The following is a 16,647-nucleotide window of genomic DNA, read 5'->3' as shown; positions in this document are numbered from 1 at the left end:
AGAACATATCCTAATTGTACAATCCTCCCAAATTATAGTCTTAGTTCACTGGACCAGTAACTATCTAGTGATGTAGGCTACTGTACATTCATGTAACAACAGGGGGAGGACACCCCAATGGTTTTTGACCTTATATTTTGCTGGGGGGGGAAATAACTGATGAATATACTCTGTTACATTCATGTTTACAGTGTGCATTATATTTATCACTTTATTATCTTTATAGTTTCTAGATGTTAGAGTCAATTTCGTCAGTGTCTTTATTTTCTATGTCCATATATACAAGGGAGCAAGGCATATAATATGTAAAGAAGGAAACTCGTCCTCTATAAAAAATAAAAAATCGAGAGAAAACGTGTGGCAGATAATAGCGGATAGACTGAATGAATGATAGTTTAAAATATACATTTATGAACTACTGCTCTTAACTGAAACCATTCAATGAGTCACTGTCATTTGCAAAAAATTAACAGTTGTACACTCTGCATTAAAAGCGAACAGTGGAAGTTAATATGACTTAGGAAATTGATATTTTAGCCCGTGAGAGAGAGAGAGAGAGGGAGAAACAGAGGCATCATATTCTAGCGTTGTAGAAAATTGATCTTCATGGTAAATTTCCTGAGTAACATTATCGTCTGCTTACTTTTAAGGCAAAGAGTACAACTGTTAATTTGTTTTTATGTTAAAAACTAACCTAAGAAGTGAGAGATATGCACATCAGACTTAAGCCTAAAACAGGAATTTTTAAAGAAAGTGAAACAGGAATAGCAATTTCGTTTAGTCCATGACAACTTTATTTTCACTTCCGCCTAATGTCAGATTCGGAAACGCGTGGCCACCTCCGCTTCGATTCCACTCTAGATCATATTGCTTTGTACTTACATTTTTGTCTTCGGAGAGACGGAGCACTACTTTCAGACCAGGGAGTGGCACGTTTGGGAGCAAGGTAACACACGAATATATATTCCGGTGTCCAGCAACATTAAAGAATAAAGAGTATGCAGACTGTATTCTGCATCCCACACCCATAGTGAGAGTGAGAGAGAGAGAGAGAGAGAGAGAGAGAGAGAGAGAGAGAGAGAGAGAGAGAGAGAAAATTGAATGACATTAGTTAGGGACTTTATTAGTTTAAAGGATTGGCAGGAATTGATTTTATGTATTTTGTTCTGTCTGTCGCCCTCGTTTATAGGGGATTGTGGACGAGAGAAACTCGAATAGTCTACACCGCATCTTCATTAAAGGTAGGATGGGGTTGGGTGTTTGATCACACCAAGCCAAGTGTTTGCTGTAATGTCTGTTTGTGCATGAGTATGTGGACACTATAGGTGACAAACGTTACTCAACACTAGGAGAGCCGGGGACAGTTGAAACACTTAAATTAAACGTAATTTACAAAGCGATCGTATCGCACTGAAAGCTAATATTTTGTCAATAGCAACCTACACAGTTGCATTTTCAGCTTTGAACAAAACCGTTCAGGAGTTATTACAGCAAGAGTGGGACGTGCGTTATGTTTCATTCGTCCCTCGGTCGGGACGTTTGAAACATACAGTTTAAGCCATATACACTTCCCACAACTTCAATATTTTACTACATATCATGAATGGTACTCCCAAAAGGTGTTATTTTAGATAGATTGTTGCTGGGCTGTACGTCTTCGTAAATGTCTGTTAACAACTCATTGCCACCATTGCCATCATCGTTAGCGGTTATTGAAATATCATGCACTGTGGGTGATTCTGCCATTTCTAGAACAGTAAGTTTTCCCATTTATATCATGTTTCTATTGTGTAAAATGTCGTTTCACTAGGTTTTTACGTGGGTTAGGCCACTGCACATCCAAATAAGTGCCCTTAACGACCCACAGCCCGTCACACAGCTAACAATTGATGGTTCCCAGAACGTTCTGGGAACGTTAGTTTGTGGTTGCGGGAACATTCCCTGAAGGTTAGGTTTTGGTTCCCATGTCAGTCTCCATAGGATAACATGGGAAAACTCGACCCCCTACCTGGTGGGCCCAAATATATTTTCATCTTTCTAAAACTGCTTTTCCATGTCTCACCTCCATAAATTATTGTATAAACACACTGTACAGTACATTAAACATCCTATCCATGTTTGAAACAGCTGAGCAGGCCTAGAACTCCCAGCTGTGGGAGACTGGGGCATCAAACTGAGACAGCGCTCTCCACCACCTTTATCAAAACACCAAATAAGGCAAAAAATGTGTTCATTAGAGGAAAAAATGACAAGAAGCAATGAAACTGTTCTTGAGGATTGTTGTGTTGTGTGTTTTTTTTTGCTTTAATTTGTTACCCATCTTTTAGTACACTTAAAGGTCCCATGACATGGTGCTCTTTGGATGCTTTTATATAGACCTTAGTGGTCCTCTAATACTGTATCTGAAGTCTCTTTTATATAGACCTTAGTGGTCCCCTAATACTGTATCTGAAGTCTCTTTTATATAGGCCTTAGTGGTCCCCTAATACTGTATCTGAAGTCTCTTTATATAGACCTTAGTGGTCCCCCTAATACTGTATCTGAAGTCTCTTTTATATAGACCTTAGTGGTCCCCTAATACTGTATCTGAAGTCTCTTTTATATAGACCTTAGTGGTCCCCTAATACTGTATCTGAAGTCTCTTTTATATAGACCTTAGTGGTCCCCTAATACTGTATCTGAAGTCTCTTTCCCGAAATTCAGCCTTGGTGCAGAATTACAGCCACTAGAGCCAGTCCCACAATGAGCTTTCCTTAGGCTGTGCGATTTCTGTGTCTGTAGCTATTGAGGAGGAGAGAGGGGGGGGCAAGGTGGAGGGGGGGGGAAATCATATTAATGTTAAAAAACCTCATAAAGTGAAATGTTCATGCCATGGGACCTTTAAAACTAAAACGTGTGTGGAATTTGAAAAAAATGGCACCACCCATTGGTCACATCAAAAAAAGACTCTGTGGCAGACAGCAATGTACTGTATACCATAACCTAAAAAAGACTTGTTTTTTTACCAGGTCTACCTGATGGCTACTAATGGCTGCGCCCGTGTTACATTTTTTCAAACATTTCGGAATGCCTTCTACTTTCAAGGTAAAAGTGATTTCATATTTTATTCTTTCTTTGTAGTACTTATTACTATTATATGGTATAAAATACTATATTGTATTCATTATGTCTATATAATCCCTATTCTTTTTTACTGCTTGTAAATAAATCCTGAAATCTTCTCTTTTCCTGTCCACTGCTCGCTATTTAAAGTGGCAACAGCAACAGGTAAGGCAATTCTTGTATTGTTTTTAAATTACACAGTTCTAGGCAATACATTTGTGGCAAATGCATTGCCTCAGTTTCATGCTTTTCTTCTTCATCCTCCATTTATGGTAAAATATAGATGTAGTAGATTTCAAGTGTATGACGTTACTGGTGTAACTGTGTTCTTCTCTCAAAATGCAGATGTGGATGAAGACAGTTTTAAATGCTTCCAAAGCCCCAAGGATTATTTGGTCCGAAGCATGGACAACAAATTCCTGCTTTTAAATGCTGAAGGTCATTTTCAAGTACAAAACTTAAACAGCGATCAGCTATCTCACCCTGGTAAGATGCAGCCAAATACAAGCAAAATATATAGTACTTTAATCCAGCCTTTATAGATGGATTTCCAGTTTCATCAACAATCGTAACACTGTCATGACAGCTTCTATATAGACATGTTCATCATTTAAAAATGAAGCAAGTTGCTGGAAATCAGTTTTTAGAGGTAGAAATGTATGTGGAATTTATTTTTGTAATGAAATGCCACATAAATGTTTGTCGGCTCCTACTGACTAACATGACCATGGCATTTTAAAGGTCCCATGACATGGTGCTCTTTGGATGCTTTTATGTAGACCTTAGTGGTCCCCTAATACTGTATCTGAAATTCAGCCTTGATGCAGAATTACAGCCACTAGAGCCAGTCCAACAATGAGCTTTCCTTAGTATGTGCCATGTGTGGCGGAGGGGGGGGGGGAGAACTCCTATTAATGTTAAAAAACCTCATAAAGAGAAATTTTCATGCCATGGGACCTTTAACATGACCATGTTAGTCAGGAAATCTGCCGAGTGTGTGTTAAGGTGCTGACACACCAACCCGATTTTCGGCCGATTTGACTTGTTGAATCGGCCAGTGGGCAGTCGGACTCAATGACCTGTGGAGCGCTAGCCCTTGACTAGCGAATCAGTGCACGAGAAAACCGCCAGTATCTTCTTATTACTAGCCATCGTATTTTCTTCCGTTCAGCGAGTAATGACAACAACGACTTGACTACTATCAACACTCTCTGATGAAAACAATTACTGACGACAGCGTGCTCTGTGTTTATTAGGTCTACAGAGATGTTCCGTCATTTTCGGTTTTCATTTTTTGGGCGACAATACAGATTAGCGCCGCCTGCTGTTATGGAGACGTATTACCTCTCGCGCACGCACAGAACGTACGCTCAAGTCGGTGTCATTGAAACTGACACAGATCCACTCATGACGCAAAAAAAAAAAAAAAACTGAGCAACGCAGCCGATACACTGTGAAAATATTCTTTAAATAAAAGATTTAAATCTTTGTCAGATTTCACATTTCTATAACAATTCCATCATTCCTCCCATCATTTAAGAACATGTTGCTTTTTCCTCTTGCTTATGATGTCTTTTCTTTTTAGACTGCAAAGTCAAAATCCAGACTTACATTGAAAGCTCAGGGGAAAACGGTAGAGGCAAGCCAGCCATGCTGTATGTGGAAATGAATAACAAGAACATAGTGGTATGCTGCAGTGGGACACAGAACCATGACATTTATCCTGAGGAAATGAGTGTGAGTATAAACAAATAATTTACAGTTATTTACAGTGTGTGGTGTGAAGGTCCACTCTAAGTGGTTCTGATGACAGAGCAACAACATCAAGGACCTAATTTATCATGTAGAATATATCTATATCTATCTATATAGATATAGATATATCTATATAGATATACTGTATATATGGATATACAGTATTTTTTATTTATTTCAAAGGGACATTTTTAGTTTACACTCAAAGTGTAAATGTGCCAGAGTTAGCAAAAAAGCTAATTTTCATCTGTAGTCCCTTGGCAGGTCAACACATCATCATATTACATTAATAAAATAGAATGTAAGAAAGATAGAAAGCAAATTAAGAAAGAAAAAAGAAGAGAAAAGAGAGAGAGACAAAAAAATTTTTTTTTAAATGACATACAATTTTGAGTACTGAAGAGTAAGAATTTCTTTCTTGTCTGTAATAAACAAACTGAATTACAAGTAAGCGAGGCAGGTGGAGGGTACAAGAAGTGTAAATTACAGCATCCAAAAGTTTTTTCACTTGATATTGGGACTAGTATAACCACAAAAGCAAAACGATCCTTGAGAGAAATATAGTTTTGTATGATAAAATGTTCTATATGTTTGATATGACATAATGATACCACCATACCTGTATCTACAGTATCTTACTGCCAGATCAGAGGATTGTAGCACAAACATAATCTGACTGTTATAAAGTTATTTTCTAATGGAACATGAAGCCAGATGCTTCATGACATATATTTACCGGTTATGTTGTAAAAAAAGACCTGGTCATGTGTTACCAACCCAAATATACAAGTTGACAAGGATCAATGTTTATTAAAGGCTAACTACCGTTTTTTTTTTTCCAACCTGGACCCTATTTGCCTATGTTTTTGTGTCTAAGTGACTGATGGGAACAACAATAATTGACATTGGTTCAGTATTAAGCGAGATCAATGCAGTTGGCAGCGGTGAAACAAGCTACAATCTAAGTTAATAGGGCAATTGTCTAGCTTGTAGTTAACTTCACAAAAGTATTCGTTTTGAACACTGACAGGCTCAGACTAATATTCTAAGTGTCTGACAACATTATGGAAAGGATCCCTTCAGAGGTAGACCTTTAAAACCTCTTTGAGACCTTTCTGTTTAACCAGAAACAGCTCTGAAGTCGCTAGCGCTAAACCCACCAGACTCCATTTTAAAAAAGAAAGACTGAGCCTCAAGATCCTCCCTACATCTCTGACTTGATACAGCTTCATACTCCCACCCGTAGTCTGAGGGTCATTAGGTCAGAGGCTATTAGTGGTTCCCCGTACTCGTTTTAGACCTAGAGGGGACCGATCATTCCCAGCAGTGGCTCCTGGGCTGTGGAATGTCTTGCCTCCCTTTCTACGTTGTGTGAATTCTGTCGAATCTTTTAAAAAGCAATTGAAGGCTCTGCTATTCAAGCAGGCTTTTAGTTAGTCAGGTTTTTTTTATGGTTGTTTGTTATGTTTTCTATTTGTATTTGTTGTATTGTATTGCATTTTATTGGGAAGCACTTTTTCATGTTTTCCATATTTCATTCTTTTTATAGTTTGATATGTTGTTTTATTCTTGGTTCCTGATGTAAAGCACTTTGGATACCTGCTGGTTGCTGTAAAGTGCTATATAAATAAATGTTGATTGATTGATTGAACATATTTTCACATATAAATCGGTAAACCTTGTGTTTATTTCAACCAAAACTAAAGTTGTGATGGTTGGAAAAGTGGAAAGACGACCCAAAACGGCTTTTCGTAGTTTTATTTAGTTTCTGTCGACTTTGAATGAAGTGTATTTTAGTTTATAACGCAATTTCGCGGATGTTTTTATGTTTAAAATCTTAATCTTTAACAGAAAGGTCGACCTCCTTAGGGCCGTTTCACACTGGCTGCGTGGCGTGAGCGTGTCAGCTGCGTGGCGTGTCCGTTTTTATTTCGGCTCCCATGTTAACAGGTTAACACACGTTCGAGCCGCGCCGAAAACGCGTGCATGCTAGAAATAGGGCCGATGCCTATTTTTCACACGACACGCAAGCGTGTTGGAAGCATTTGCTGCGTGTCATCCCCCATCTCTCTCCCCCTTTCACATCTATCCACTGTCTCTACACAATAAAGGGAAAAAAGCCCCCCCAAAAAAAAGACACTTAGAATATTAATCTGAGCCTGTCAGTGGCAAAACGAGCACTTTTGTGAAGGTAAATACAAGCTGGTCAATTGCCCTATTAACTTAGATTGTAGCTTGTTTCACCGCTGCCGACTGCATTGATCTCGCTTAATACTGAACCAATGTCAATTATTGTGGTTCCCATCAGTCACTTAGACACAAAAACATAGGCAAATAGGGTTTTTCCAGGTTGAAAAAAACCAGTTACCCTTTAAACAAGTGATAAACATGGAATACATTATGGGATGATAAAAGCAGCCAAAGTGACACCAGTTTTAACTGCATGAACAAATAATTCACTCATTTATTGTGATAAGCATTTATGTTACCCACGTATGTTAAAGGTCCCATGGCATGACACTTTATGAGGTTTTTTAACATTAATATGAGTTCCCCCAGCCTGCCTATGGTCCCCCAGTGGTTAGAAATGGCTTTAGGTGTAAACCGAGCCCTGGGTATCCTGCTCTGCCTTTGAGAAAATGAAAGCTCAGATGGGCCAATCTGGAATCTGCTCCTTATGAGGTCATAAGGGGAAAGGTTACCTCCCCTTTCTCTGCTTTGCCCGCCCAGAGAATTTGGCCCACCCATGAGAGAGAGACATCATGGCTTTCAAACGAGCAAAGTGGCAGTTGATCAAGGCCACACCCCCCACCCTCCACCTTGCTCCCCCTCTCTCCTCCTCAATAGCATTTAAAGCTACAGACATAGAAATGGCACGTCCTAAGGAAAGCTCATTGTGGGACTGGTTCTAGTGGCTGTAATTCTGCACCAAGGCTGAATTTCGGGAAAGAGACTTCAGATACAGTATTAGGGGACCACTGAGGCCTATATAAAAGAGACTTCAGATACAGTATTAGGGGACCACTAAGGTCTATATAAAAGCATCCATAGAGCACCATGTCATGGGACCTTTAAGGTTCATCCTTTACTGTAGGCTTTCCATCCTGTCCACTGTGCAGCAGTGTGACGGAACAGACAAGTAAACAAGGTTTGTTATGTGTTTTTCTATAGGTTCTTCCAAAACATATTGAGAATCCCACACACAAGGCCTTGTTCTACATGAAACAATGCACAGCATCAAAGACCTTTACTTTTGAGTCCTCTGAGCACAAGTCTGAATTCCTGGGATTTGAACCCACTGACGACCCCTCTGTGAACAAACTGGTCTTGCATCGTAAAGTGGAGTCTTGTAGTATGTTTACTACCGTTAACTGATTGTGATTCAAGAACAAAAATCACCCTGTTTGTCTCATTAATGATACATTGCTATATGGACAACCTGCAGTTTTTTTTTTTAAATTTAAAAACAAGACTTGTACAGTACCACTGATTTTTCTGAAATGGGGGTATTTGTACAGGGGAGTACTTTTGAGCAGGTGGTAGTTTTTTTTTTTTTTTTAAACATACCTGCAAACTCAGAAGGGCTAAAAAAGGCCACAGGGTCAAAATTAAATGATTTATTAAAAATTTAATAATAATTTATTTCACCAGTAAATTCCTGTTAAACAACTACTGGATGGTAAAAGGGTATTTTACAACAACTTTGAATGCACCACGAGGCTGGCGAGGCGAGGCTGTGCTGTTTTTCAGACAGCGGCAGCAGCAGACTGTTGGAATCCTACACAGTGACATACAGACAAACTTTTACACCGTTTAGCTGTCAGCATTTTAACCGTGTTTACTCCAGCTGCTAGCTAACAGTAGGCTAACGTTACCTGCTGTCAAGTGTAGTGTTAACTAGCGTCCCGTGCGGCAACGTTTCAGTTGCCTCTAACGTCCGTTTGCGGAGCATCAGAGAGAAGCGCAGGTATTTAAGTGGCACAATAAAGCACCGAAATCCACGGTCCGGTATATAACGGTCGTTAAAGGGGTGATTGAATGCAAAACCGATTTTACCTTGTCATAGCTGAATAATGACAGTTTAGTAGGTAACTAGGACATACATAGAACCTCAAAATCCCATTGACACCTCTTTCCTCTGCAAATCTCATAATTTGAAACTGCCTCTGAAAACGGGCAAATCTCAACGAGCCGCCTAGTTGACGTCAACTCGGCGGCTCCTCCTCATTTGGCTCTAGTCTCTTTCTTTGTCACGCCCCAACATTTACATAGGCTACACCACTGACCTGAGATCAGCTTAGTCTTCTGAATAGGTCGCTAGATCTCAGAAATTGTATACATTGTTAATCTGCTATTTTACCACTAAATTCACTTCTGAGACTTTTTTATGCGAGAAATCAACTATGTAGAGGTCAAATATGGGCCGTTTTATGAAAATTGATGGCTAATTACAAATTTTATCCGACTGCGTGTCGCATAAGAAAGCTTTTTTGCACACCTCTTTTGTCGGGCAGGTGCGTAGGATATGATCAAAAGTAGCAGATCAAAATTACATTATAACAGTCCATATGCACCTGTACAATGAACAGTTTCTGAGGATAAACTAATAAGGAAAAAAGGAAAAAACAACAAACAAGGAAAAAACATCAAATCTGACTGTGTCGCAGTTCAGCAGGAGCTCAGCAGGCTACGTGACTGCGGCCGGTGCTGCCTCGCCGCCCGGCGTGTCCTACTTCATAGACTCCGGCTCGCTGTGAGCTAGCTGGACCTCCGTCACGAAGGGAAGCCTGCGGTCACCGTTTCTGGGTTACTGGACTACAAAATGCTGAGGCCCTGATGGAGCTCCAGGGCCTGCAGCTAGCCGTGATTTTTAAGATTGAAGGGACAGTAGCAGCTAACGAAATCCCTAATGTTCACAAAAATGCATTAAATTGAAATCGGACACCATTGTTAGCTTTATAAGACCTTGGAGTAGATGTTATATAAGTGGCGTGATGAAATTCAAACTGTAAATATACTTTAATTATGTCGAAAGTGAAGCTAACTAGCCGCGATCTGTACACACAGGATTGAAGGGACATTAGCAACTAACGAAATACCTAATGTTCACAAAAATGCATTAAATTGAAATCGGACACCATTGTTAGCTTTATAAGACCTTGGAGTAGATGTTATATAAGTGGCGTGACGAAATTCAAACTGTAAATATACTCTAGTTATGCCGGCAGCTGGCAGCCAGCCAGCTCCGCGGAGCCCCGGTAGTCCAGTAACCGAGAAACGGTGACTTTAACTGGGTATGGAGGTTGCCGCTTTCTCGTCACTGTGTGGAGCTCCTAGCTAAAGTCCGACACGTCTTACCAAATTTGCAATTAGCCATCAATTTTCGTAAAACGGCCCATATTTGAGCTTTATATAGTTGATTTCTCGCTTAAAAAAGTCTCAGAAGTGAATTTAATAACGAAATAGCCCGACAAACTGTATAACTTTGCAGTGTCTGAAATATGAGACCTGCTGTCTCGTCTCCACTGTGTTTCTATGGGGTTCCCTCAACCAATCAGTGCACAGCTCATCTAAATATTCATGAGCATACCATATTTGGAAGAAAAGCTCTTGTTCCAAATAGAGCCATATTCACAGGGTAGTTAAGGGCCTAATAAAATAGCATTCGGGCCATTTTCAGCCCAACCAATGTTACATACCCTATTAGGAGACCTTAAGGAACAGTGTAAAATACCTTATATAATCATTCTATCACCCCTTTAAGGTGCCGTATTAGCACCGGATCTCAGATCGGACCCCCCCCCAGTTTGCAGGTATGTTTAAATGTTAAGAAATACCATTCATGCATAATTCCTAATGATGCATTCATGATTATAGTGTATAATTATTTGTGCTTCTGAACATGTGAAATGCGTTTGAGCCTTTTTCAGTTACAATATTGTCTAGTAAAACAAAAATGTATTGTGCCTCTTTATATAGCTAGCCATTGTTTTTTTCCACCCAAAATGTCTATGCCGACAAGGGAGAACATTATTCAATAGTTGTAGCACACATTTATATGCACAAAAGTGCAGATGACTTTTTATATACAGCATATAAGCATTTTTTTTATATTTTATATACCTTTTGTACTCTTGTCATTGTATATATTGTTAGGTCATAAAATGTCAAAATATGAAAACATCTGTAGAGCCAACTTTATTCTGCCGAGGCAATTACAGTGCATTTTTCTTGCCACATCTAATCTTGTGCGTATAATCTGAAAAGACATTAATTGAACAGAAATTACAAATTGACAGACCAACACCAAACGTGTAAGCTCTCAAACATTTACTGCATGAGCATTGTGACAACAGATTAAATCCAGAACTCAGATTTTAGTGATTAAATCAACCTGTAATGCCTATTCCAGGAGTACAAACATAATTACTGGTATTAATAGCTGCATGCAAGGGCTGTGTAAAGCTAGGAGTAAATGTTCCAAGATAACAGTTTTGATTAGCCAGCCATATTGAATTGAAGTTTTTGCCAAGATGTAATAAACTTACAAAAAACTGCATGTATGTAATTTTTTTAAATTATTTTCAAAATGTCTTTTTTTGAACTTGCCGTTTGCTCACTCACACAGTGGAAAGTTTATAATTCATACATGAAGCACAACACTACTAAATGGTACAGGGGCGTTGATGTTACCGTCTGAATGCTCATTTATCGGCAGAGGACGGCATTTTGCAGCTTTTAAAGTGCTCATATTATGCTTTTTGGCTTTTTTCCCCCCCTTTCCTTTATTGTGTTAAATATATTTTTGTGCACGTTATAGGTTTACAAAGTGAAAAAGCCCAAAGTCCACCCCAAAGGGACTTACCATCTCCAACAGAAAACACTGTTCACAAACTGCTCCAAACAGCTCTGTTGTAGTCCAGCCTTAACGTCCGTGACGAACACGCGTCACTTTGTAACACACGTTATAATGCTCGCCTAGCTGCTAGCGTGGCACGCCCTCATACTCTGCTTCTGACTGGCTAGTAGTCCTTACCTAGGTACTATGCATGTGAGACTCCCAACAAAGATGGAAGAGAAGTGAGATGCCTCAATTAAACCACATACACCTATTTTGGTACAACCTTTAAATACAATTATGAACCTGAAAAGGAGCATAATATGAGCACTTTAATTTCAGACCCTACTGTGGATTATACACTGTTGGCTCTAAGAGCTTATAGGCTGCCAGACTTCATTAGCCACTGCGCACAGGGAGGCTTATTGCTGGATGGCTTGAATTTATGATGCACTTCCGATCTTGCCTACCTTACATTTAATCAGCCTTCAATAGAGCAGATCTCCTGGATTAAACAGGCCAATAAAAGCAAAAGCAGTCCGCTCTAATAGACACATTAGGTGGGGTGGGGAGGGGGTTAGTGTGAAGGGTGATGTGAACATACAAATACAGCTCCAAGCTGTAGTGCTGCCCCATTATTTCTGATGGGTTCATGAGCAAAGGGTAGTATGTAACACATTGTGATTGAAATAAAATACATTTAAGGAATCGGCCACAAAAAGGACCTTAACAGGAAAAGAATAAATTACATGTCAAACGGCACTATTCTGTAAGACTTTATAGAAGTCATAGCTGTCTTGTTCAAAACATGTATGTCCCCATTAAAGATAACGATTACATGCCAGGATACTTGACATCTCTTATAGTTAGAAATGGTCGTGACATTTGAGTTAACTGGACTACAGGCTGATGTAAGATAAATAAAAGTCCACGCTGAACACAAATGGAAGCGAAGCTCCCACATAGAAGAGAAAATGGATGCCACTTGTTGAGAAAGAACTTAAAAAACCAAGCCTGAATTGATAGACGTCAATTACATCCTAATGAATCACTGTAATATTGTCAAAAATGATATATTTATAAGAATTTACATAGAACACCTTGAACTTTTACAATCAGCCTGGGGCGAGATTGCTCCCATCCCAGTGTCGAGGTCCTCCCAAGCTTCCCAGTCCAAAGTTCTACTTCATTTGCTCCAGAGCAGCGCGATGGCTTTGCAGATTCCCACGTCGTTGTAGTTGAAGTAGCAAAGACCAGCGAAGGTGACCGTGGACAGGAGGAAGAGGCCTGCATTGGCAATCTTTATCTTTGTGTCCCCATGAACGTAGTCTGTAAGCACCTGCCCAATACCCCTACAAGACAAAAAAAGAAAAAAAAGAAAAGAAAAAAAAAAACACAGAAAAGGGTTTTTTATTTTATTTGGTCTTTTCCGCGCCTTTAATTTTTCTGGACAGGTGGGAAAGAAGAGGGGGGGCAAACCTCTCAGCATGTGTGTGCCTGCTCTACCCAGTGGGCCAACCCGGCCACACGAAAAGGTGTTTTTAGATCAAACGCCCCAGAATGCTCTTAAAGTTAGACCACACTCCCAACTGTTGCGCCTCAAACACCTGGACTATCTGTGCGTAAAGTCTGTCTGTTTCGGGGGTGACAAAGATAGAGCTGGCTTCTAGAAGCAATAGCAAACATTGTGCCATATTTGCTGAATTCATCCAAAATTGAGGGAATTGATTTACTGTTAAGTTGCAGATTGTAAAATCAGTTCTCTCAACCGCGTTATATTCAGCTTCCACCCACCGAAAACTAGGGTCGGGTATCGTTTGGATTTTAACCATTCCAAATTCCGATACCGCTTCTCAATTCCTGTTAAACGATTATCGATTCTTTGAGGGGGCGGGGTCAAAACAGGTCACATGCTTGCTGCTTGTGTTGTAAAAACTAAAAACACAATTTATATTCACAATTCACGTCATACAGTTTGTGGAACCGGTAAATTAATGTCATACAGTCAAATCTGGTTGCTGCTATTAAATAATATGGTTCAGTAATAATCCGGTAATTCTTTTTTCATTCACTGTACTATAACTGTACACCGAAACACACCAAAATGACACCGTCCTACATACGGTAGGTCCAGTGCTCGAAAACAGTTCAAAATAAAATTCAAATAATTATCCAGACATTGCTTCACGAGCAACGTCACGTCTGCTCTATTCAACAATCACTGCGTCTTGGATGAATGATGACTGCGAGTGTGAGTAGCGAGTGTGTGTTTGAGCGAGAGAGAGGCGGCGGCTGCGCTGACAACAACAACAACAAGTGTTTGGCTGATCGGACTTAAGAAGAAAACCTGCGACCCATGGCGCACGGCCTTACCCAGACTTGTGTGCTCGCATCGCTTACTGATCTTTCTGGAGTTCCTAGTGTTACAAAAAAAACTAAAACTAAAACGTATTGCTTTGCCGGCGTCATCGAGTCAAGACAAAACGTCAATGTGTAGTTGTTGAGGAACAGATAAGCAGAGCTGCAATTTTATGTTTCTTTAGGATTCTTTTGGAAACAGAATTTTTAAACCAGGTTTTAATTTGAAACGGTTCTCGATGCCCAACCCTGCCGATAACGGCACTAGTAGCAGAGCTCGGTAATTGGATGTTTTGTGCCGAAATGCACTTCGGGAGTCATAACTTCTCGCTTTCAATTTTTATGTACAAATGCTTGTACCTTCAACTGTATTATTATTAATAAAACAGATGTTGGGCGCCCGGATAGCTCAGTTGGTAGAGCGGGCGCCCATATATAGAGGGTTTACTCCTTGACGCAGCGGCCCGGGTTCGACTCCGACCTGCGGCCCTTTGCTGCATGTCATTCCCCCTCTCTCTCTCCCCTTTAATGTCTCCAGCTGTCCTGTCAATAAAGGCCTAAAAATGCCCAAAACATAATCTTTAACAGAAAACAAAACAGATGTTTTCTTTTGAAACTAGACTGACAAATAGGCCAGCCTAATTCAAAAAGCTTAATGTCTTATTGAAATCTACTTCCAACATAGTGCTATAAAATCCTGTTAGGTGCAGACTATGCTTATCCCCAGTCACGGCAGAAAAGAGTAGACTTTCCAACCATCTCATGCCTTAATCCATGCCAATGACAACGCCAAACGACATCAGAGCAGTCGTCCAACTGCTTTAGGTCAAAGAGGACATGGCTTGACCCTTTGAGATACGCGCCTGTGTCAAAAGCCGTATAAAAGCTTAATAAGACTTATCACTACTCATGACTGGGATTTGTAGCCTACACCTGCCATGCTGTTTAGTCGGCGCTCTAACTGATGGAAGAACACGTCGCGGTGACGCTAAGCCAAAGCCGATGACTCAAGTCTACAAACACAGCTGAACTAACCGAGGCTGACAGCTACGGCGAGATGGCTGAATTCCCCTTCCCCCCCCCCCAACCAAAGTCCCATGGCACAAAGTTTGCCTTTTGTACTGTGTAGAGACGTTTGGGAAATAGCTCTGTGGATGGTTCAAAGAACTTTCATTCATATTCCCCAAATGCTCTTGATCTGTAAACCACAAGCTGCTGGTGTAGGACTACAAAAAGGTGAGGATGACTGTATTTGACCTGGATGCTGAAGTCAAATTAATACTCCATTATGCACTGGACTACAACTCCCTATGGACCTCACATGAAGGGAGGCAGTCATATGTATTGGTCATTTTGGAGGCTGAAGTTTGTGGTACTGTTAAATTGTATTACCCAGTCTAGCCTCATTGATGTGAGCAGGGTGGATATTTTGTGTTAATAACACCTCTCAGCCCCCAAAATGACAATAAAGTTGATCAACTTTACCGCTCTAAAACAGTTTCAACAAAAACTGAATATACACAACACTAAGACATCTGTATTGGTGTACTGGTATAGGTTGTCCAATATGCACAGATACTTTACTTTTTTTTTTTTTTCTCCCAGAACATGTAGAAAACGATGCTCGGGGTGATTTAGAAATTGTCATTATGTAGTTCTTTATTTAAATGGTCAGCATTGACCAATACTGAACATACAGTACTTTATTTTGCTATTTTCTCAGTGTTAATTTCTAGAATTGGTTGACATACATTGTATGTATAATAATATTAAATACTCTTTAATAAAAGTTATTTGTTTAAGAAAGCAGCCTTCTAAGTACCTTTGCATAGTCATATCGGTGCACAATCCTCAAAAATTCACTTTATCGGCCGCCATATCGGTTAATTTCCCCCCTCTAAATGGTTTTAGAGGGGGGAAATTAACCGATACTTATTCCTACATCAATCTGGCTCTAAACACAGCATATAACCTTCATGAAGGTTGGATCTACGGTATGTCTCTTTAAAAAACTGGCAATATGCAAGAACTACCACAAGAAGAGGAAATAGCCTGGCCTCCTTTTAGCCACAAACCGACCAGAGGGAGACCTTTGCCTTACTACGTAGTTACCAAGTAAAGAGCTGAGGGCTGTGGGTTAGAAATGGAATATGTGGTGCTGATTCAATGTGTTAAATGTAATATTAAAAAAAGGACAAGAAAAGCATCATTACAGAGAAATTATCGGTTTAAACTTGAATATGAACATGAAACCTTCCTATGTTCGCACGTACAAAACTTTCATCCTCAGGGTTCAGATCACAGTTTGCCCATCTTACCAGTGTCCATGCAGGGTCAGGGCAGCAGCCAAGGAGTAGTCAATGGCAGGACAGGGGTTAAAATAGGCTGCGGGTCCCATGGCCAGAAGCAAGATGCTCAGCACTCGCTCTGCTGTCCAGTGCAGAGAGGCGGCTTTGGATCCGGAGCCCGCTGTAGAGCAAGAGAGACGGCAGCCTTAATTCTCTGCATGGTGAAAGTAAAAAACAGCTGTCCCCAAACAAAGAGCTAGATAGTTAATCTGATTTGGACACAATTCCCTTTACCTGGCTTGATGA

General features: G+C 40.1%; 2 protein-coding genes across 2 annotated transcripts in view; one reads left to right on the top strand and one right to left on the bottom strand.

The window, feature by feature from the left end:
* The first annotated feature begins 791 nt into the window (after window positions 1-791).
* On the top strand, window positions 792-11,414 carry LOC144515769 (uncharacterized). The gene is made up of 7 exons (XM_078246874.1): window positions 792-946; window positions 1,190-1,241; window positions 3,009-3,084; window positions 3,253-3,267; window positions 3,448-3,588; window positions 4,688-4,839; window positions 8,029-11,414. Exons 1-7 carry the CDS (start codon window positions 813-815, stop codon window positions 8,230-8,232), a joined length of 774 nt encoding a protein of 257 aa, XP_078103000.1. The 5' UTR covers window positions 792-812; the 3' UTR covers window positions 8,233-11,414.
* The window catches only part of sdhdb (succinate dehydrogenase complex, subunit D, integral membrane protein b), a 12,627-nt gene continuing 7,020 nt past the window's right edge, over window positions 11,041-16,647 (bottom strand). Inside the window, exons 3-4 of the mRNA XM_078246875.1 lie at window positions 16,372-16,522; window positions 11,041-13,047 (exon numbers count right to left, since the gene is read on the bottom strand). Of these exons, the coding sequence (XP_078103001.1) occupies window positions 12,882-13,047; window positions 16,372-16,522 (317 nt within the window). The 3' untranslated portion in view covers window positions 11,041-12,881. The remainder of the gene's footprint in view (window positions 13,048-16,371; window positions 16,523-16,647) is intronic.

Source organism: Sander vitreus, chromosome 3 (assembly GCF_031162955.1).
Source record: "Sander vitreus isolate 19-12246 chromosome 3, sanVit1, whole genome shotgun sequence".
NCBI classification, from domain to species: domain Eukaryota; kingdom Metazoa; phylum Chordata; class Actinopteri; order Perciformes; family Percidae; genus Sander; species Sander vitreus.
Note: the sequence above shows the minus strand (reverse complement) of the source record. Positions and strands in the feature narration are given on the sequence as shown.